General features: G+C 44.2%; 1 protein-coding gene across 2 annotated transcripts in view; it reads left to right on the top strand.

Annotated features, from left to right (window-relative positions):
- The window catches only part of Thsd4 (thrombospondin type 1 domain containing 4), a 579,159-nt gene that overhangs the window by 31,967 nt on the left and 524,679 nt on the right, over window positions 1-22,513 (top strand). For both annotated transcript variants that reach the window (XM_016003663.3, XM_076575392.1), the window contains exon 3: window positions 9,326-9,395. In XM_016003663.3, coding sequence (XP_015859149.1) covers window positions 9,326-9,395 — 70 coding nt within the window. The remainder of the gene's footprint in view (window positions 1-9,325; window positions 9,396-22,513) is intronic.

Genomic DNA, 22,513 nt, shown 5'->3' with positions numbered 1-22,513 from the left:
GCATTTCATTAGCATTTCCTCTTTCCTGCTTCCTTTTCCCCTTCTCTTCCATTCTGCCCTCTGCTCTTTACTCCCCCTACTTGTTTTGAGCTGATGATTCTGCTGGCTTCAGGGATACATCCTGAGGGGGGCAGGGGAGAGAGAGACAGAGACAGAGAGAGAGAGAGAGAGAGAGAGAGAGAGAGAGAGAGAGAGAGAGAGAGAGAGTGAGAGATTGAGATTGAGAGAGATTTTCACCAAAGGGCTCTCAGTCTTAAAAAGCCATGGCATGATGGAGCACCTTGCATTTCCAGAGAACATGAATGGCTGTAAGCACTGAGGACCTGGAAATAGGCAATAAAATCCAGTGTGCAGTTAGAAAGGTGTCTAAGTCCATGCTGTGAAATGGAAATGTTTCATTTCACACAGACCAGGCCGGCCTTTCCCCGAAGCCTGTTGGATTTGATTTGGCTGTAGCTTGATTGAATACAGGTTTCCCAGGCCAGGGGGGACCTGATGGGAGCCAAGTTAAGAGGACACAATTGTACAGAGAACCGTCTCTTAACTGAGAGATGGAAGGAGGTGGTGACATGTCTAGGCCTCTCTCTGTTGCCAGAAGTCCACTATGCCCCAGAGATCTCGTGTGCACCAGTGACCAGCGCTTTGAATGACACCCACTGGTGATGCTGCAAAGCTAAGAAAAATTACTTAAGCGCAGGACACTCTGAATAAGGAAGGAGGGGAAAGGCATAGATCACACTCTAAAAAGTTGGAACTTACACGTGATTGCCTGCCACCGCTGCCATCATTTCCTCCTCCTCCTCCTCCACCTCCTCCCTTCACCTCCTCTTCCTCCTCTTTTTCCTTCTTGTTTTCATCATCCCTGTTGTCTTTTTCTGACAGGGTCTCACATAGCCCAAGCTGGCCTAGAACTTGCCATGTAGCTAAGGCTGGCCTTCACAAAGACAATGGATGCATTAAAAATGGCAAGTGGTTAGTTTGTAGAGAGAGGATGCTGTTATCCCCAGGAAGCTCCAGTGTCTGGCAGTTTAGAGTTGTGGCTGCCCGAGGTGGTGATTGTACTTCAGTGCTGAGATACTGGCGCAGGTTGATTCAATTCTAGGTCATTCCCTCTGTATCTCTTGGGTTGTATTAAAAAAGGAGAAAAGGAATGGAGGGGGATTCCCACCCCTCTTTCTTGTTTTGATACTTGAGATGCTCAAACGCTGTTGAGCCCATTGAGGGGATCTGAACCAGGCAGTGGCGAGACATAGCCTGTGCTGGAATTGGATGGTTGGGTGTGGGGAGCAGCATTGGCCAAGGCAAATACAGAAACCTAGAGCCCTAGTTCTGTGGTGTAAATCTTGTACCATTTCACTGAGCATTATTTTCTCATTGAGGACTTGAAATCTGTCCCAGTGGTGGATGAAGAGCGTATCTCTTATTTTGATTGCTGTGAGATGTGGGGTAGTTGGGACTGCAAGGTGGATTGGGAAATCTTAGGAGGTATATGGCTCCCCACATTCCACATCGAAGGGAACTTGTGATTTGTTTGCCAAAGGCCCTGGTAGCCTTCAGTCCTTCAAAACCTGCAAGCAGAGAGCCCTTTGCCAAAGCAAACTATCTGAGTGGAAGCACACAGGAGCTTCACACAGACATAGCCGTGGTCTCCGGGTCCCCGGCGCTCATCTGGAACTGGGTAGGAGGAGCAGGGAACGGTGCTGGGTTGTCCTGTGGCTGGAAGAAGTGTGGGCACAGAGACAGACTATTAATTAGTGAGGCATGTGTGAGCAGGGGTGGGTAGCCCGAGACAGCCTCCGCTGAGCAGGGGAGGGAAGCCTTCACCCCTTCCTTGGCAGAGCTTCCTCTGGCCCCTGGGGTTATATATCGCCCCGACTGTTGTTATTGCAGCCCAAAGAATAATTTCCCCTCTGGGGGAATTTATTTAATTCCATTCAGAGCAGAGCCTATTTAATAACTAAGGTTTTATCCCAGAACGATTTGGCTGGGGATTCCTGTGTGTGTGAGCTTCACCAGGGCCCAGCTAGCAAAGCAAGGAGACGGAGCATCTAAGTATCTTTTCACTGAGATACATCAGCAAGCATTTCTCTTGGAAATCTGGTGAGATTACTTTTTGGGGTGGGTGTCACATAAAAAAATTAAAAATAAAACCAACCTTCTTTTAATAAATTATTTATAAAAGAACATTTAGAAACTCCAGAAGTTATTTTGGACTTTTTAAAAATCTGTTCATTCTCATGAGTTTCATTTGTCTAAAATTTCAGAGTTCATCTAGATAGGGGAGCATCCATCACTCACCAATTTCAGGCACCATCCATTAATTCAGTGCATTATTCATTGATTAAGTGTATCAATCACTTTCTGTATCATAGGTACTCTGCTAAGGACTGGGGATGAGACAGAGACAAAATCAATGCCCCGCTCTATTTTCATGCTATAATCTGTGAATGTGTTTGTATGCATGTGTGTGGAGGTGCATGTATGTGTGTGGAGGTGTATGTATGTGTGTGGAGGTGTATGTCTGTGGGTGGAGGTGTATGTATGTGGGAGGAGGTGCATGTATGTGTGTGGAGGTGCATGTATGTGTGTGGAGGTGCATGTATGTGTGTGGAGGTGCATGTATGTGTGTGGAGGTGCATGTATGTATGTATGTGGAGGTGTATGTATGTGTGTGGAGGTGTATGTATGTGTGTGGAGGTGTATGTATGTGGGAGGAGGTGCATGTATGTGTGTGGAGGTGTATATGTATGTGTGTGGAGGTGTATATGTATGTGTGTGGAGGTGTATGTATGTATGTATGTGGAGGTGTATGTATGTGTGTGTGTGAATGTGCATGTATGTGGGAGGAAGTGCATGTATGTGGGAGAAGGTGCATGTATGTGTGTGGAGGTACATGTATGTGTGTGGAGGTACATGTATGTGTGTGGAGGTGCATGTATGTGTGTGGAGGTGTATATGTATGTATGTGGAGGTGTATGTATGTATGTGGAGGTGTATGTATGTGTGTGGAGGTGTATGTATGTATGTATGTGGAGGTGTATGTATGTGTGTGTGTGAATGTGCATGTATGTGGGAGGAGGTGCATGTATGTGGGAGGAGGTGTATGTATGTGTGTGGAGGTACATGTATGTGTGTGGAGGTGCATGTATGTGTGTGGAGGTGCATGTATGCGTACACTCGATTTATATGTGTGTAGAGGCCAGAATAATACCTCTGGTATTATTCTGCAGATGCCACATATCTTTTTTTTTTCCTTTTTTAATTCAGTTTTTTTTTTTTTTTTTGAAAGTGTTTCTCCCTGGCCTGGAGCCCACTGAGTAGACTAGGCTGGCTGGCCACTAAGTCCCAGGAACCAGTCTGCCAGGCCTCCCTAGTGCTCTGGCATTCCAAGGGAGAGCTATCACCCTGGCCCTTTTAATGTGGGTTCTAGGGATTGACCTCAGGCCGGTACTTGTGTGGTAAACACTTTGTTCCTTCGCTGTCTCCAGACCTGGTGATACTTTCTAATGGGAAGAGAGAGAGACATGTAAATGTTACGAGTCATTTGAGGGAAAAGAAATGGTGTTGGCTAGAAGATGAGTGGTTCTATGCAGTAACTACGAAGTCTCACAAAAGCTCTAAGCAGAGACCTGAGCAGCTGAGGGAAGAGGTAGAATTCACAGGCAACTTGAAGTTAAGTTCTTCTGAGACAGGAAAATGAATGTCCTTCTCTCCTGCGCTGTCCCCTTGAATGCTTCAGTGGAATCAGTGGTTATGCAGAACTGATCCTGTTGGCACTACAAGTATGTGGCCACTGTGTGAGCCAAGGTCTCTGAGGGACTGAGGCATGACACATTTATAGAGTTGCTGTTTGTTTTCGTAATGAAACCACACCAATCTGGTTTTCTTTTGAAAAGAGTGAACGGCTGTGTTAGAAATTGTCCTGATTTGCAGGCACAGGTTCAAAGTGTGTGCTCCTAAGCATTAACTCACTTGAGGTGGCCTGGACAGGTTATATTATCCCCATTTTACAGATTTGGCAACTGAGGCATGGAAGAGAGGGCAATGAGTCAAGGTCATGAGACTTAGGGGCGTGTGCTCCCAGGCTGAGATGTGTGTTTTTGATTTCCAGGATAAACTGAATCTAGGGATATAGAAGTAGCCAGTACCATCTCCCCACTGTCTGGGAGCCAATCTCCAGATGTTACCCCCATCATTGCGGCACAGCTTGGGAGGCTGTTCTGGCCCAGTGCTGTTTTAACGGAAGTTTTCTTTTGTGTATTTGTTTGTGTACGTGTGTGGGGTATAGGGTGTCATTGCTTAGGAACTGTTTGCCTTATTTTGACAGGGATTCTCCCTGGGCCGGAGATGGCCATTTAGACTAGGCTGGCTATCCAGAAAGTCCCCGGACTCTCCTGCCTCTACCTTCCTAGGACTAGAATTACAAGTTCGTGCCACTCAGCCTACAGAATGTTTTTTTTTTCCAACTACACATCTGATAGATGGCTAATATCCAAAATATATAAAGAATTCAAGAAACTAGATACCAAGAAAACAAATAACCCATTTAAGTAATGGGGTGCAGATCTAAACTGAGAATTCTCAAAAGAGGAACTGAAATGGCTGAGAATCACTTAAAGAAATAGTCAACATCCTTAGGCATCAGGGAAAGGTAAATCAAAACTACTTTGAGATTTCATTTTATACTAGTCAGAATGGCTAAGATCAACAAGACAAGTGACAGCTCATGCTGGTGAGGATGTGGAGTAAGGGGGACACTCATCTGCTGCTGGTGGAAGTGCCAGCTTGTACAGCCACTGTGGAAATTGGTGTGGTGATTTTTCAGGAATGTGGGAATTGATCTACCTCAAGATCCAGCTTTGCCACTCTTAGCATATACCCAGAGGACGCTTCATCCTGCCACAGAGACACTCGCTCAACCATGTTCATTGCTGATCTATTCATAATAACAAGAAATTCAAAGCAACTTAGATGTCCCCCAAAAGATGAATGAATAAAGAAAATGTGGTATGTCTACACAATGGAATATTACTTAGCCATTAATAGAATGACATCATGAAATTTGCAGGCAAATGTAGAAAAAAAAATCATTCTGAGTGAGGTATCACAGACCCAGAAAGGCAAGTACGATATGATATGTATTTGCTTACCTGTGGATATTAGCTGTTAAGTCAATGATAACCAAGCTCTAATCCATAGAACCGTGGAGGGTAGGTATAGAGTAAGAGACTAGAGAGAACAGATAGATCTCCTAAGGAAAGGTAAGTAGAATAGATAATTATGGATGGATGGGAAGGCTAGAAGGATCAAGTGTGAGGAAAGGGGGATAAGGGAGGGAGTACAGGGAGAGACAGATAAAGTTAAGGGGCATTTGAGGAGTGTATGGAAACCTAATATAGTAGAAACTTCCTAAATATATATACATATATGAAGGTGATCTAAATGAAATTGCCAAATAATGGGGGAGACAGAGTCCCAACTGGCCATCTCTTCTCAACAAATGAAGCTTCCACTACTGGGGTTGGGTTACGTCTTATTGAATTGTTGGCCAAAGGGATCCCACAGGAATCCCAAACAACACAGGCTGTTGCCAAGACTACAGGTTGCTCTCCACAAACTGACAGCAAGGCCCACTGCTGAAGACAACACCTCCACAACTCACTGACCATGGAGAAGTCAAGCTGGTGCCTACAGAGAGCCTTCACCCACTCCTGTGTTCTAGAATCTGTGGTACAGGAAGGTACTCTGCATTCTACCAAAAAAGAAATGTAAACACCAACCCAGCCACACACTTTTGGATCTACAATGGTGTTCTGTCTACAAGATATGCTAGTGCAGTGGTGGCACAAAGCTGTGGGAGTCACCAACCAATGTCTGGTCTGACTAAAGGGATAGCCCACTCCAGGGGATAGAACCCATACCCAACACTGCTTGGATGATGAAGAACCAGAGACTAGATAACCCAGGACCTAGCGTAAAACCAAATGATATTGGTCTGAAAAAAGAAAAGAAAAAACTAAATAAACAGTGATAAAATGACTCCTAATGACATTCCGCTATACTCCTAGATCAGCGCTTCCTCCTGCGGCAGATGGGAACAAATGCAGAGACTCACAGCCAGACATTATGCAGAGAGTGAGAGACCTAGGGACTCTCAGCCCTAAATGGATGCCTTCACCAAATCCCTCCCCACAGAGCTCAGGAAAATCCTTGAAAGAGGAAGCAGAAAAAGTGGAAGAGCCAGAGGGGATGGAGGACACCATGAAAGCAAGGTCCTAAAAATCAACATAAGCAGAGCTCATATGAACTCACAGAAACTGAGGCAGCATGCACAGGGCCTGCATGGGTCTGTGTATTATGTTACAGCTTTTAGTTTAGTGTTGTTATGGGATTCCTGCGTGTGCAAATGAATAGGTCTCTGAGTCTTGTGCTGTTTCTTGGGCTCTTTTCCTTCTGCTGCTTTGTCCTGTCCAATTTGATGTGATAGTTTTTGTTTTATCTTATTATATTTTGTTGTTATCCCTTTGAAGCCTGTTCCTTTATAAGGAGAGACAGAAAGGGAGTTGATCCGGATGGATGGGAGGGAGGGAGGGAGGGAGGGAGGGACAGTGGGGAGGGACTGGGAGGAGGGGGGAGGGGATAGATTATGTGAGAAAGAGTATTTTAAATAAAAGGGAGGGGGGAACTAGTCTGTGCCACCGTGCCGCTTTTTTCCAAGGGTCTTGGAGACCAACTCAGGTCTTCTTGCTCACACCTCAGGTGCTTTCCCAGTGAGCCATCTCCCCAGGCCCAGGTTCTTAAATATCTTCTTTGACTTAGCTAGGATTGGAATGTTTGCGCCTGTCGTCATGCCTTGTGATCCTCACAGAAGATGAAAGTATTTGTGGCTTAGAGATGTTGCCAGGATTACCCAGAAGGGACTAAGCCAAGGGGGAAGGATTTGTAAGAGTTCAAAGCTAACCTGGACTATACAGTGAGTGCTAGACCAGCCGAGGCTATCTAGAAAAGGCACTATTCTAAAAAATATTTCTTAAAACATGAAACAAACAAAATCAAAAGTTGAAATGAAAGTGTGTTTGGGATGTTTTTGATAGATGAGTACTTTTTTTGTTGTTGTTTTAGTAAATATTTTTTAGAGTTAATTGCGGACTCTGTAACATCGCCATTGAGACCTGTTCTTTACTATAAGCCTTGTGGGTGCCAAACAGTGGAGAGCAGTGGTTCGCAACCCTCCTGACACTGTGACCCTTTAATACAGTTCTTCATGTCGTGGTAATCCCAACCATACATTGTTTTCATTATTTTTGCTACTGTTATGAATCGTAATGTAAATATCTATGTTTTTGGACGGTCTTAGGTAACCTCTATGAAGGAGTCAATCGACCCCCAAAGGGGTGGAGACTCACAGGTTGAGAACCACTGATGTAGACTCATTTGTGTATTGGAGAGTGCAGCTAGAAACGGGCCGCCACGGGAAATCCAGCTGGGTCACAGGGGTCTAGCTAGAGGCTCAGCAAGTAATAAATCCACCTTTCATACTTTTGCCTTTAATAGTAAATGCTCATATAATACTGTTGGCCTGGTGGCCTACTGGATGCTTAGAGAGGGGTGGAGGCCTCCTCTAACTCTGTACCCTTGGCTCCCAGATGCCACTGTGTTCTCATCTCTAGCCCCGCAGAGTGGTTTTTTTTTTTTTTTCTTTTGCACCCTTCAGTGATGGAGGCCTCAGAAAGGTTGGGAATTGCTGCATAATTTAACATCCTTCATGGCTAAGCACTAAAGCATATTCATAAGATGCAGTGATGCAGGAATGCTCAGAATAATGACATTGTTAATTAGAAACCCGGACTCTGGGCACTTAAATTCGTGTGTGTGTGTGTGTGTGTGTGTGTGTGTGTGTGTACATTTGTACATGGGTGGAGGCCAGAGTAGTGTTAGGTGTTATTCCTTGGGTACTGTACTGTATTTTTTTTTCTTTTAGACAAGGTTGCATACTGGCTGTGGAACTCACTGAGTATCCACATTAGGTTGGCTGGCCATGGAGCCCCAGGGCCCCTCTTGTCTCTGCCTCCCCAACACTGGGATTACAAGTGCTCACACTCCACTGACTTTTCATTACAGTGTGTGTTCGGGGGATGACATTTAGCTCCTGTGCTTGATGACAAGCACTGGGCTGACTGAGCCATCTCTCCAGCCCGCTACCACTTGTTTCTCTTCTAGCCACATATTTTTCCCTCTGTCTTGTTTGTCTCTCTTGTTAGGGTTTCTGTTGCTGTGAAGAGACACCATGACCACGGCAACTCTCATAAAGGAAAACATTTAATTGGAGTGGCTTGCATTTTCGGAGGTTCAGTCCATTACCATCATGGTGGGACATGGCGGCATGCAGACAGACGTGGTGCTGGAGAAGGAGCTGAGAGTTCTACATCCTGTGCAGGCAACAGGAAGTGAACTATCTTGCTGGCTTGAGCATATATGAGACCTCAAAGCCCACCTCCACAGTGACACACTTCCTCACACAAGGCCACACCTCCTAGTAGTGCCTCTTTCTTTGGAGGCCATTGTCTTTGGAACTACCACAGTGTTCCATGATCCTCACAGAAGATGAGAATATTTACCATTTAGAGATGTTAGCTTGTCCAGCATCGTCCAGGTGGGAACGGCCGCATTGGGATCCATGCCTACATGTATCTGCAGCTAGGGCTTCATACTGCTTTTCAATGCCTCTGCGCCAGGCCAAAAGACATGCATACATACATACATCATACATACCTACATACGGAAATAAATGAATAAATAAAAATCTGTATCTTTACTTGATGACAAGTCCTAGTCAGGGCTGGGGACAGTGGGGCTTAGGGTAGCTAAGCCCTTGTGATACCGCAAGGGCTGCAGATGGGCAGAATAGGGGTCTAAAGCAAGCCTGGGCTGCTGGGGGAGGGGCTGATCTGGTTACTCGGCTAAGCGGCACACACTGGCCTGTGCTGTGTTCTGTGTGAGGGGTGGTGGCCGTCGTCTTATCCTCTACACCTTTGAGCCAACTTCTATTATTCTTCTCATTTTAAAAAAGGGGAGACTGAGGCTCCTAGAAGCTACCTCAGACCTACAGGCCCAGCTGGGAGGTAGCAGGTCTGGGATTTGATCCCACATTTGTCATGACGTTCCCCAGCATGGGGTGCTTCCTTTTCCCTCTGTGTCTTCTCTGGGTCAGGACCCAGGGTGGCATGACCCCTCCCTTCGAGTAATGAGCTGGTGGTGCCAGCTTCCTCTCGGTGCTGCCAGGACCGGACTCACAGCCCTGCCTGTTGCTCTTTTTCTTCCCTAGTGTGCTGGGCGCCCTCCTGATGCTTGCTTCTCAGCTTGTTTGCCCGCAGCCCTCTACTGAACACAGAAAGGTAAGTCCTGGCCGCTCAGAACCATTGTCCGTCTCTGCCAGAGGGGGCGGGGCCACCGTGGCCGCTTCTCTTATCCTTGTTCTACCTGGAGGTTAGTTCCAGTTGATTCTGAGTAGAAGCCCGTTTCTGGAATATTTGGCAGCCTTTCCATCTTTTCCATGTCCCTGGGACTCAGATATGAAGCCAGTGCTCAGAGTCAGTCTCTGATCTGAGAGCAGAGTTGGCTTTGCAGCCTGTGTTCCTCGAGGTGAGCGGGAAAGCATGGCCAAGGCTCTCAGGCAGAGAGGCCCCACCCAGGAGTGGGGAGCACTTGCCAGAGCCGGTGCATGTGGGAGCACACCTTCAAGGCCATAGGCAGGCCAAGACTGGAGAAGCTAATGTGACGTGAGAGGAAACCGCCCTCTCCATAGGGAGCTGTGATCACCGATGGAGGGCCTCAGTCTCTACTGCCAGTGAGGGCTCTGGGAAGGAAGAACTCGGCGTTTAGTCCTCCCACCCCATTGGTGCTTCCCTTTGAATTAGTCTAGACCAGCAGTTCTCAACTTATGGGTCGTGTGGAACGACCTTTTCACAGGGATTGCATGTTAGGTATCCTGCATACCAGATATTTATATTATGATTCATAGCAGTAGCAACATTATTGTTATGAAGTAGCAACAAAAATAATTTTAAGGTTGGGGGTCACCATAACATGAGGACCTGTATTAAAGGGTTGACGCATTAGAAGGTTGAGAACCACTGGGCTAGACGGTTGACAAGAGCCCTGGATTCAGTCCCCAGAGGCCAGCTTTCTAGGCCCCCAGGACATGAGGAACTCACTTCCCCTCAAGTTCTGCCCACCTCATGGAGAACTTTGCCCTGGGACATGAGCCAGCTTAGTGCTGTCTGGCCATGCATCAGGGGCTCCTAAGAAATAGACACGTGACACTCGGACAGAGTACCTCAAGTCTGCTGCCTGGGTCTTGAGAAGAGAGAAGCTGTTAGTATTGAAGCGGGCTTTGCTAGGAGAGGGTTTTCACAGGGGAAGTCCAGAAGCAAAAAAAAAAAAAACGGACCGAGGAAGGAAGGAACGTGTGAAGGGTTTCACCCTCCCCCAGCCGCGTTTGGGGTTCTCATCTGATTTATCTAATTTCTTTTAGATCCGGGGCTTATGTTCTGTTTTTCTGAACCAGGTAGGAAGTCTCTCTTGTTCCCCACTGCAAGACAGCTCCATGACTGTGTTCTCATACACTGCTCTAACTCTGGAGTGGAGCCTGGCCTAGTAGGTGCTCAATGCAATACTCGTTGAGTGACTAACTAATGGAATGATTGGGACCTGGCCAAGGTCCAAACTTCATTTTGCCAGATTGGTTTGGAAATTTATAACCTCTCACTCTGTTGTCTCATCCGCAGTCACAATTTTAATAAGTAGAAGCTTGTAAAAAAAATTATTATTGTGCTGTCAATTATTAATGTTTGGTATTATTGGGACTGAGAGTTGACTTGCCCTAATGGTGTTCTTTTTGTTCTTGTTGATGCTCAAATATGCAATCACAGTTAAAAATATTGTATAAATAATCCAATTATTTTGCTGTCTCTCCTTGTCTTTCAAGATAACCTGAATGTTATTATGGATTGAGTCTCATGGTGAAAGGTCCCAAATGGATGTTACCTTCATTTTTCTTTAACATTTTTTAAATTAAATTTCATTGGTTAAGTCCAACTGTCATCAGAGAGGCTTCACCTAGCAACTGATGGAAACAGATACAGAGACCCACAGCCAAATATTGGGCAGAACTTGGGGAATCCTGAGGAAGAGGGGAGGAAGGATTTTAGAAGCCAGGGGGATCAAGAGCACCCCACGAAAATCCTCAGAACCAGCTAACCTGGTCTCATAGGGGCTCATGGAGACTGAACAGACCACCAGGAGCCTGCATGGTTGACCTAGGCATTCTGCATATATGTTACAACTATGTAACTTGGTCTTCCTGTGAGACCCCTAACAGTGAGAGCAGGGGCTGGCCCTGACTCTGTTGCCTGCTTTTGGGACCTGTTCCTACCAGATTGCTTCATCCTTAATATATCACTGCAACTTGATATACCATGGCTGGCTGATATCCATGGGAGGCCTGCCTGTCCCTTTTCTGAAGAGAAACAGAGGAAGAAGAGTAGATGGGGAGTTGAGGGAAGAGGGGAGGTGGGAGGGTTGAGACATAAAAACAAAAAAAAAATAAGCAAAAAATTTCGTGTGTGTGTGTGTGTGTGTGTGTGTGTGTGTGTGTGTGTGTGTGTGTGATGTTAGGTGTGTTGTGTGTAATGCATGCCAAGGGGCACATGTGGAGTTCAGAGGACAACTTATGAAAGTCATTTCTCCCCTTCCACTGTGTGGGTCCTGGGAATTGAACTCAGGTCATCAAGCTTGGTAGAAAAAAAACCTTTACCTGCTGAGCTATCTAGACCATCCCCCCATCTTTCTCAAAGGTTTTCTTTTTACCGCTAATGGAAAGAGAAAGGTTTAGGAGTTTGCTTTAGAATGTTGAATTTAAAACACTAAGGCAAACAGTATCATATCTTGGTATACAGTACCTCCTTGTCAAAATATTATTAAGAACTTTGCAATCGAAGGCTAGGTTTAAGCCCTCCCCCTGCCATTTATAGATTTCTTCACTCGAGGGAAAGACATTTCAGAACAGTTGTTGCTTATAATAAACACATGTGTCTTGGCTGCCAAGGTTCTTGCCATTCGGCCAAGAGAAGAAGGCGCTTAGGGCTTCCTTGGGTGGTAGGTTGCTTTTCAATGTTTTGTTAAGAGTTTTGTGCAACTGTGGCTGTCATCCTGGGGATCCCCAAAAACCTGGCAATAAAAGTGGGGCTGGCAGGAGTAACATCCACTTAGGCCTGCAAGAGGCAGACTAAGGAAATGCTCATTAACTGAGCCTGCAACACTGTCTATAAAGAGACAAGACTAAGGAAATGCTCGTTAACTGAGGCCCGCAACACTGTCTATAAAGAGACAAGACTAAGGAAATACTCATTAACTGAGCTTGCAACACTGTCCGTAAAGCGTTGTGGAGAATACTTGAAGTTTTTCTGGGCCATGCTTTCTGTCACAAACATTTAACTCTGGTTGGTCGGGAGGCGGCCAGAGGCAGTGTATATAGGAATAGTCATGGCTGTGTGCCAGTAAAGCTTTATTTACAAAAATAGGTGGTGAGCTGGATTTGGCTGGTGGGCCAAAGTTTGCTAACCTCTGCTCTAAGTTCAGGATGTAAAGGACTGAGCTGGGACTCAGGACATAGTTCATTCAGTGGGGTTCTTGACTTTAATCCCTAGGGCCCATATTTAAAAATCCAGGAGTGATGGTACACCTTTGTAATCCCACTGTTGGGAGACGGAGACAGGAGGATGCCTGCGGCTCACTGGTCAGCCACCATCGCCCACTTGGCGAGCTCCACATCAGTGGGAGGGCTTGTTTCAAAAAAGAAAAAATGGTGGGTAGTGACTGAGAACAACACCTGAGCTTTTCCTCTCCCCTGCACAGACACAGGGCATACATGGGCACATGAATACACAGGAACACACACACACACACACACACACACACACACACACACACACACGTGTATTTTTGGAATTTGAAGGTGGAAATTGCCTCTTCCTGAGACTTGAAAGAACAGAAAAGAATTGAGAGAAAAAGTCATATAGTTTTTGGTTCAAATGAGATTTATAATTGCTGTCCAGTTGCTTTCATTACGTAGATACATTCATAATTGAATTCTTACCGACCCATTGTTCTGTGGTAAAATTGCGTCTCTTAATTGTTTGCAGAGAACAGCAGAAAGAATTAGAAACCCATCTAAGGTCAGTTCTTTAGGGGCAGCATTATTAATCTGCACATATTACAGTCGAGTGTGTATATGGAAGCCGGCTACTCGAAGGCTTTCTTTTCTTCCTTCTTACTGTGGTGTGTCCAACTTCAGCATATGGAAGCGTTTCCAGCGTAAGTTATTCCGACCAAGAGACATAATTTGTAAATGCTGTCAAGTAAACTATGCGCGTCTCAGCGCCGCTCGGGTGACTGGCTACGTCTCTTTAGAACTGTCCTCTATAATAATACAGGCTGAGGGACCCGGTGCAGAGTGTAAGTAGCGCTTTCCAGATGTTTCTATCCAGAAGGCCTCCTATTCTGGCAGGATTAACAACCCCACAGAGGACCACTCACCCGCTCACCCTCTAGTCTCAGGGATTAATTGGTGAGACTTGGCAGAGGATGGTAGGCTTTTGGTTGTTGTAGGTGGTGGGGTTTTATTTATTTATTTATTTATTTATTTATTTATTTATTTATTTATTTATTTATTTATTTATTTTTCTCGTGGCTTCATTTGTGAAGAGGAGACTAAGAGCAGGGCCGAAAGCATGACCAAGACAAACTCTATCCAGGAAAATTGTGGAATAGTGTCATTTTATGTTCAACGTATTTATGTGTGTATGCATGGAGGACAAGTGTGCATGTGCATTTGTGTTTGGAGGCTAGAGGTTAACCTTGCTTGTTACTCCTCATCTACCTTATTATTATTGTTGTTGTTGTTATTATTATTTTGAGACAGGGACTCTGACTGTTTGATGCTGTTTTGGCTAAGCTGTCTGGCCACCATGCCCAGCTTTCGACACAGGTGCGGGGTGTAAGCTGGGGTCCTCAGGCCCACGTAGCGAGCACCTTATCTACCGACTGAGCCATCTCCCAGCCCCAAATCCTGCGTCTTTCAGCATCTAGACGTGGAAATGCAATCAATTTCAATGGTTCGTGATTCTTAAGTTTATTTTTTTAAAATGAACATTTCTCATTTACTGTAGAAAATGTAGAAAGTGATGGTGACTAGAAGAAGGAAATCGAAACTCACTGCTGGGGCTGCCTGCCAAGGGGGCCACACTGCAGCCTGGTGTTTATAGAGACTTCCGCACAAACAGAACAGAGACGCTACAGAGTGAGTGAGGGAAGTCAAATGTTTGCTTTGCTAACTGATAAGCAGGTCCTGATACAAGTAGGGGACCTTATGATCAGTCGTAGCCACCACTGAATCGAGAGGATGCGCAGCCACAGACTTTAAATACCCTTTCAGGCACGTCCCCTGGTTGGAGGCTGAGCCGAAAGCCTGCGGAAGGGCAAAATGTTTTCAATTGCCAAAGGCTTCTTACATTACTGATACTTTAGACAATGAACGTTTCCAGTAGCAAAAGTAGGAGGGCATTTTATCGATTCAAGGCAGACAAACACTTTAACAAAACCTGCAGACCCGGGGATATGGCTCAGTGGCAGAGCATCTGCTTAGAATGCAGGAACTGTGGAAGCAAACGAAGAAACAGACACAGAAAGGAGAGAAGGATCATACGGGACTGGAGTTGAAGACTTAGGAAAATGAAAACACACTGTAAACGGCCAAAATATAATTGCGGTGAAGATAGTCACCATGGTGTGTTTGGTGGAAGATTTGTATTTGGAATACACAAAGAAGCCCTGTTGATCATTAAGAAGAGTTAAGCAAGCCAGTTAAAAAATGGATAAAACAGGGAGGTGGACGGCTCAGCAGGTAAAAGCATTTGCTGTGTGAGCCCAGTGTCCTGAACGTGCTCCTTGGATCTCACCGTGGCGGGGAGAATGGACAGCTGGATCTTACAGTGGAAGGAGAGCTCTGACTCTCTACTTGTGTGCTGTTGTGTGTGCACATGCACACGCGTGCGCGCGCACACACACACACACACACACACACACTACAAATTTAAAAATGGGTAAATTATTGACTAGAAAGCCCATATGAGAACACACCCAAATGGTCAATAAGTGTATGCAAATCTGTTTGGTGAGAAACGTTTGTCCCTGGATGAATATGTTTTAAAATCTTGAGGTATCATCACCATGGTTGCTAAAAACACTGACAGTACAAATGTTCCCAGACAGGAGCTGTCAGAACTTCCACGTGTTGCTGCAGAACCTGAAAATGGGAGTCACTTTGAAACCCCAACAGTATATATATATTCAAGCCACATTTGTCTTTCTGTGACCTACCTATTGTCTTCTGGGTGGTTCCTTACCCAGGAGAAACAAATATATGTGCACTAAGACACACAAATAACAATGTTCACAGCCTTTGGTTTATGATACCGCAAGCTGGAAATGCCCTAAGCCCACCAGCAAGAGGATGACCGGGAGACTGCAGTCCATTAACATAAGACCAACAACCATGACAACAGAAGCAAACTTGTTTCTAGTTAAGATGAACAGCTGGAGGCCGGGCTGGGGTGGAGCAAGCCTTTAATCCCAGCACTCAGGAGGCAGAGCCAGGCAGATCTCTGTGAGTTCAAGGCCAGCCTGGTCTATAGAGCGAGATCCAGGACAGGCACCAAAACTACACAGAGAAACCCTGTCTCAAAAAACAAAAACAAAAACAAAAACAAAAAAACAAAGCTGGAGCTAGATTTACCCTCTCACTGGAACAAACCCCAAATGTCCTGGGAACTTATGACCAGAGTTGGTAAAATTCTTGGATTTTAGGCAGTGAAAGACAGGGATCCCTGAGAGATCAGAAACTAATGCACCTGTCCCCAAGTCCCTAAGAGTCCCCAGCTTCCTGCCCTGGGAGTGTTCCCTTCCCTGAATGGGCTCTAGGCGGTGCCTGTTGGACCCTGGAGGAGACAAGAGGGGCAAGGGTCTGAGACTGAGGGTCAGAAGGACAGGGCTTTCCAGAAGGAGGAGCTCAGAGCTCCTTGGAGGGACACAGAACACAGGACTCCCCAGGAGGAGCTCGGAGCTCGGAGCTTCTCAGCAGGGCTCTCTGTGACTTCATCTTGTACTGATCAGCACATACCTGTGAGGAAAACACCTGCAGCTTAGGACACAAAGCAGCTAAACTTGAAAACTCAATTCAAAAGGTACCATAGAAGACCTAGAAAACTCTCACCTCAGTATCGGGGCTTAAGTCACCCCAGACTGTGCCCCCAAAGGATCCAATTGGCTTCTTAAAACTCAGCTATATCCTAGTATAAAGCTCAAAAGTAGAAGTCTGTTGAGCTGCGGGGCTAGCTCATTGGCAGAGCGCTTGCCTGGCATGCGAAAAGCTCTGGTTTAGTCCTAGGCACTGAAATAAAAGAGTATAGGAATCTGAGAATACTCAGCACTAATCAGGGTAAAGCCCAAGCTGGCTAGCATTTAATTGAGCGGCTACCAAGTGTGCACAGAAGCAGAAACATGTGCCATTCTCCATATGAGGAGGGTGGTCAACTGTAAACAACTCAGAATGAACTCGTACTTTAGAGTGTGAAAGTAGAGACACTGAAATCCACCAAAGGGATGGTCCGTATGTTCGGAAGTCTCAGCAGAGGCTTGGGAGATATGCAATAGAAAATACCTGAGTCAAACTTCTTGAGATAACAGTGGCAGTTAAAAAAAATACAGTGGGTAGGAGCAAACAGCTTCGATATTACAGAAGACAACTCGAGTGAACTTGAAGACATGATGAGAAAAGTTTCTGCAAAATGAAACACAGGGAAAAAAAAAAGTCAAATGGATGGACGGAGCCTCAGTAAATTCAGACAAGGCCAATGTGCAATCGGAGTATCAGAAGGAGAGGGCTGGGGAGACAGGAGAAATGACTGAAGAAATAATGGGACGTTTTCCAGATGGATAAAAACTGTCAACCGACAATATCACTGATTTTAAGCACTAGCAATGTGAGGAAAATGGGACCAATCATAATCAAATTGCTCAAGGATAGTGGTAAAGAGGAAAATTTAAAGTCTCTAGAAAAATAAGGTCATATTACACATACAGGAACAACTTTATGGATGAGAATAGATTACTGTCTCCTGGCATTATACCGGCATAGCAACATCTTTAAAGTATTGAAAGAATAAAGAATGTGAAGCAAAATGAAGATGGAACAAATACACTTTAAAATGTACAAATGATGCACCACATTTCCCTACTGGAATTATTAGAGAAAGCTGGGCATGGTCTCAGAAGTCTGTAACTTCAGCATTTGGGAGGCTGAGTGGGAGGGTTCAAGTTCAGCTTGGGTTATGTAGTAAGACTGTCTCAAAAACAATGTTATTAAAGAAAATTCTTTTTAAATTTTTTTGTTAGTTTTTTTACGTGTGTTTATATGTGTGTAATGTGTGCTTGTGGACACACTTGGCCCAGTGTACATGTGGGGGTCAGAGAACAACTTTGTATACCTGACTGTCTTCTTTTCCCTTTACATGGATTGCAGGGTTTGAACTCAGATCTCCAGATTTGCATGTCAAGCTTTACCCAGAGCCATCTTTACCCTTAGCCAATGCTAAAGGAAGTTCTGTAGACAGAATGAGAATATGGGTCCACACAAAGGAAGGAATAGACCAATAAGAACATTGTTGAATACTGTTGGGCATCACTTATGAAGGCGAATGTGTTCTGAGAAATGTGTTAGGTTATTTCATCATTATGCTAACATCATAGATTGTACTTACAAAAGCTAGCTTGGCCATGGTGTCACCGAGCAAGAGAGTCACATGGGGCCACTTTCATAATGTGCATGCCTTTAATTGAAATACCCCTGTGTAACATGATACTGTACATGAGGATTTTTTTCTTTTAAAGTATCTTTCAAAGATTGGGTTTTAATAAGAATAATTCTGTGTTATGGGATTTATAACATATACATAAATAAAATATAAGACAGCAATAGAATTAGTCCCAAGAAAGGATACATTTAACGCTGTGAGGTTTTCTATACCGTATGCCAAAGATATCATATTCCTTGAATGTTAAATTGGATAAGTTAAATTTGATAAGTTAATCATAGTACTATATACACTAAACTTATTAAAGTACAATACAGAACAGCTTACAACCCAAGGAAATAAAACAGAACTCTAAAAATACTTAAATCAACAGAAAAGTATGCAATGTTTATGGCTGAAGAAACTGAATATCGAGACAGGCATTCTTCACAAACTGATCTATAGCTTTGACATCATCCTAATACAATTTTCAGCAGATGTTTTTGCTGCAATCGACAAAATGATTTCAAAATCCCTATGGAAATTCAGAGGACTTTAGATAAGTAAAACTAGTATAGTCTTAATTGTAAGATTTATGCCATATAATATTTATCTTATTAGGTAGGGTAATCATTATAAAGATACTATGTTATTGGCATAGAGATAGACAAATAGATAATGGGACAGAATAGAGTATAAAAATGGACATATATATATATATATATATATATATATATATATATGAAAATTGATTTTTGATCTATAGCTTTATATATCCAATTTAATATGATGCTGGAATCATTGGATATCCACATGCCAAAATGTGGACTTCAATCCATCTCTTTGTATAATAGTACATAAATGAACTCAAGCTTACTAAATGAGGAATGGAAGGAATTTCCCTTAACATAATGAAGGCCATATATTTAAAAGTCTCCACCACTCAATGTTGAAAGAGAGACTGAGCTAGGACAGGCACAGCTCCCCATTTTTGTCATTTCTATCCAACACAGACCTGGGATGTTCTAAGGAGAGGCCTCGAGTAAGGAAAAGAAAGAAAAACATTGAAACTGGAAGAGAATGAGGAAAATCATTTCTGATCTCATAAGTGCACTCAGAAAAACAACAAGATACCATGTCAGCAACGCAAAGATCAGTTAGTTATCTACACAGTAAACGTGATCAATAAAAGCAGGAAATTGACCAAGGTGGTGAAATCCTGAACAACGATACTGCCAAGTGTTGCTGGAGTTGAAGGGGATGTAGATAAAGGTAAAGACGTACCATGTTCATGGATTGGAAGGATCGCCGTGGTTACGATGTCAGTCCTACCCAGAGCCCTCTCTGAATTGATTGTGAATAATGTAGGTATGAAAAATACAACGTTTGTGTAGAAATAAAAAGTCACCCTAAAATTTATCGGGAATTTCAAGAGAGCAGATAGCCAGAGCAGTCTTGAAAAAAGAACAAAGCAAGAGGTCTCATGCTTTCTTATTATTTCAAAACTTATTGCAAAGAGACACTGATCAAACCAGGGCAGGACTGGGTCGAGGGCAGCAAGAGCAGCTGTGGGACAGAATGGGAAGTCCAGAAATGAAGCTTGAGCGTTTAGTACTTACATGACTTTTCCAAGGGCACCACCATCATTTAATGGGGAAAGGGCCATCTGTTTTGCAATTGATGCTGGGAAAACTGGATATTCCTATGCAAAAAAAAAAAAAAAAAAAAGTGGAGTTGAAGCCGCCTCACACCATCTATAGTAATAACTCAGTATGGATCAAGCACCTCAATGTGAGACTTAAAACCACAGAGCTCTCGGAAGAAAGCATAGGACAAAATCTTTAAGACGGTGGGATTAGATGTAATACCACAGGTACAATGACAAAAAAAATTAGACAGTCGGACTTGATGAAAATAGAAAATGTGACCTGAGGGGTGACTCGGTGGTGAAGAGGGGCTGGCGGCTCTTGTAGAGGAGCCAGGTTCATCAGCACCCACATCATGGCTCGCAACTGTCCTTGACTTCAATTCCAGGGATCTGATGCCCTCTTCTGTCCTCGTCACAGGCAGCGTATACATGTGAATACACTTACATGCAGGCAGAGAACACATAAAGTAAAGCAGGTCTTTTGTTTGTTTGTTTGTTTTTTGTTTTTGTTTTTCCAGACAGGGTTTCTCTGTATAACTTTGTACCTTTCTTGGAACTCAATTGGTAGCCCAGGCTGGCCTTGAACTCACAGAGGTCCACCTGCCTCTGTCTCCCAAGTGCTGGGATTAAAGGCATGTGCCACCACCGCCCGGCAAAACAGATCTTTTTTTAAGAATAATAAAAAAAAAACAAAACTATGCCTCAAAGGCAATATCATCAGAGTCTAAAGGCAATCAGAATTGGGAAAAATATTTGCAAACCATTTTTTTTCTGGTAAGAGATTGATATTAAGAATATACAGAGAACTCTTGTTGTTGTTGGATTTTTTGTTTGTTTCTTTTGGTTTTTCTAGACAGAGTTTCTCTGTGTAGCTTTAGCTGTTCTGGATCTCGCTCTGTAGACCAGGCTGGCCTTGAACTCACAGAGATCCGCCTGCCCCTGCTTCCCAAGTGCTAGGATCAAAGGTGTGCACCACCACCACCTGGCTTATACAGAGAACTCTTACAGCCCAACAACAAAACAGCCAGGTTAGTGAATGGACCAGGGACTTACATGGACACTTTTTAGAAAAAAAATATAAAAATGGCCAATAGCACAAGGAAAGGATACTTCATGTTTGTGAGGGATACAAGTCTGGGAGGAAGAGAAGATGACTGAAGGGCAGGGAGATTTTTAGAATGACAGATGTTTACATATCTTGATTGTGGTGGTGGTGTCCTGAGTGAATATAAATGAGGCAGCATCAAATTGTACATTTTATGGGCAGTTTATTATAGGTCAATTGTACCTCGGTGCAACTCTTAAACTACTTACTATGTAAACGACAAATGAAAGAAATTGTTTTTTAAAGATTTAGTGTTTAAGTATTCTTTGGTTTTGTGTGTGTGTGTGTGTGTGTGTGTGTGTGTGTGTGTGTTTGTGTGTGTGTGTGTGTATGTGTATGTGTGTGTGGTCTATGTGTGTGTGTGTAGAGGGGTAGTTATGTGCATGTATGTGCAGGTACCCACAGAGGCCAGAAGAAGGCATCAGATCCCCTAGAGTCAGGCTTCAAAGCTTGTGATGAACCACCTGGGAATCGAACTCTGGTGTGCTTTTAACCACTGAACTATCTCTCCAGTTCCAACAAATGAATTTTATAGTCAGTATGTTGATTATAAGAGCCTAAATACAAAGGGGCCTATAGTATGGTTCCATTTATATTTAGTTTAAAAATGAAAAGATAATTTGTGAATTATCATGAGATAATATAACAGGAGAATAGTAGGTATTGATGGGGTGTGGAATTGGCTAGTGACTGTTCAGGGACATAAAGCAACATTCCAGGGATATCAGAAATATTCTACCCATTGACACAGGTAGAGGCTATAAGGGTCTTAAAGGACTAAAGCTCTATATGTGTAAAATGAACAGATCTTGCGGCTTTATGTATGTTAACCCTCAATTTAAAAGGTCAGTGGAGGGGCTGGGGACATGTCTCAGCCAGTAAAACCTTTGTCTTGTAAGCATGAGGACTTGAGTTTGGACCTCAGACCCCCCTGTAAAAGGCTGGACACCCATGGTGTGAGCCTGTAATTCCAGCAGTGATGGTATGCAAGGGGAGACAGGTGGAGCCCTCGAGGTTTGGTGGTCCATTAGTCTAACCTAGCTGGTGAGAGACTGTGATGGTTAGCCTAACTGTCAACTCGATACACCCTAGTATCACAGAGGGAGAGTCCTCTCAGGGACAGTCTACATCAGGTTGGCCTGTGGGTGTGTCTGGATGCGATTGTCTTGATTGCCTTAACGATGTGGGGAGACTCACCCTCAGTGTGGGTGGTACCTTCTAGTAGTGGTCAAGATAAAGGAAGGAGGGCAGCTTTGTCTTGATGGCCTGTATCCTTGCTGGTGAGTTCATCTCTCCTATTGCGGCCATTGCTCATTGCTTTGCTGACATTAGAACCAGCTTCTTCAGGCTTCTAACATGAACTCAATATCAGTCACCCTTTTAGGAAGCCTCCAGGCCTTGGCCTCCAGCTGAGCAACTCACAGACTCTTGGCCTCTCTGGTGTGCGCCAGCACTGTTGGCCCTGATGGTCCTATAAGGCAATCTAGCAAATTCTCTTTCAGCATACTCATCCTATTGGCGATGTTCCTCTAGAGAACTCTAATTAAAATAGAGACCCTGTCCTAAATAAAAGTAGGTGATGCCTCAGGAGTGGCACTCCAGATTGTCCTTTGTCTTCTGTGCACACACATACACATGCATGCCACACAGATACCACATACACACATGCACATGAACACACGAGCACATGCATGCATGCATGCATGCAGGCATGCACATACTGTCTGTCAGTCCATCCGTTAGTCAGTGCAGAAAAAGCAGAAAGACAATGGGCTGAATCTAATGCTAGTCCTGATATAGCAATCAAAGTCCCTGGAGAGGCATGGGATTGTCCTTTGGGAGTACCCAGGA

This window comes from Peromyscus maniculatus, chromosome 7, assembly GCF_049852395.1.
Source record: "Peromyscus maniculatus bairdii isolate BWxNUB_F1_BW_parent chromosome 7, HU_Pman_BW_mat_3.1, whole genome shotgun sequence".
NCBI classification, from domain to species: Eukaryota; Metazoa; Chordata; class Mammalia; order Rodentia; family Cricetidae; genus Peromyscus; species Peromyscus maniculatus.
Note: the sequence above shows the minus strand (reverse complement) of the source record. Positions and strands in the feature narration are given on the sequence as shown.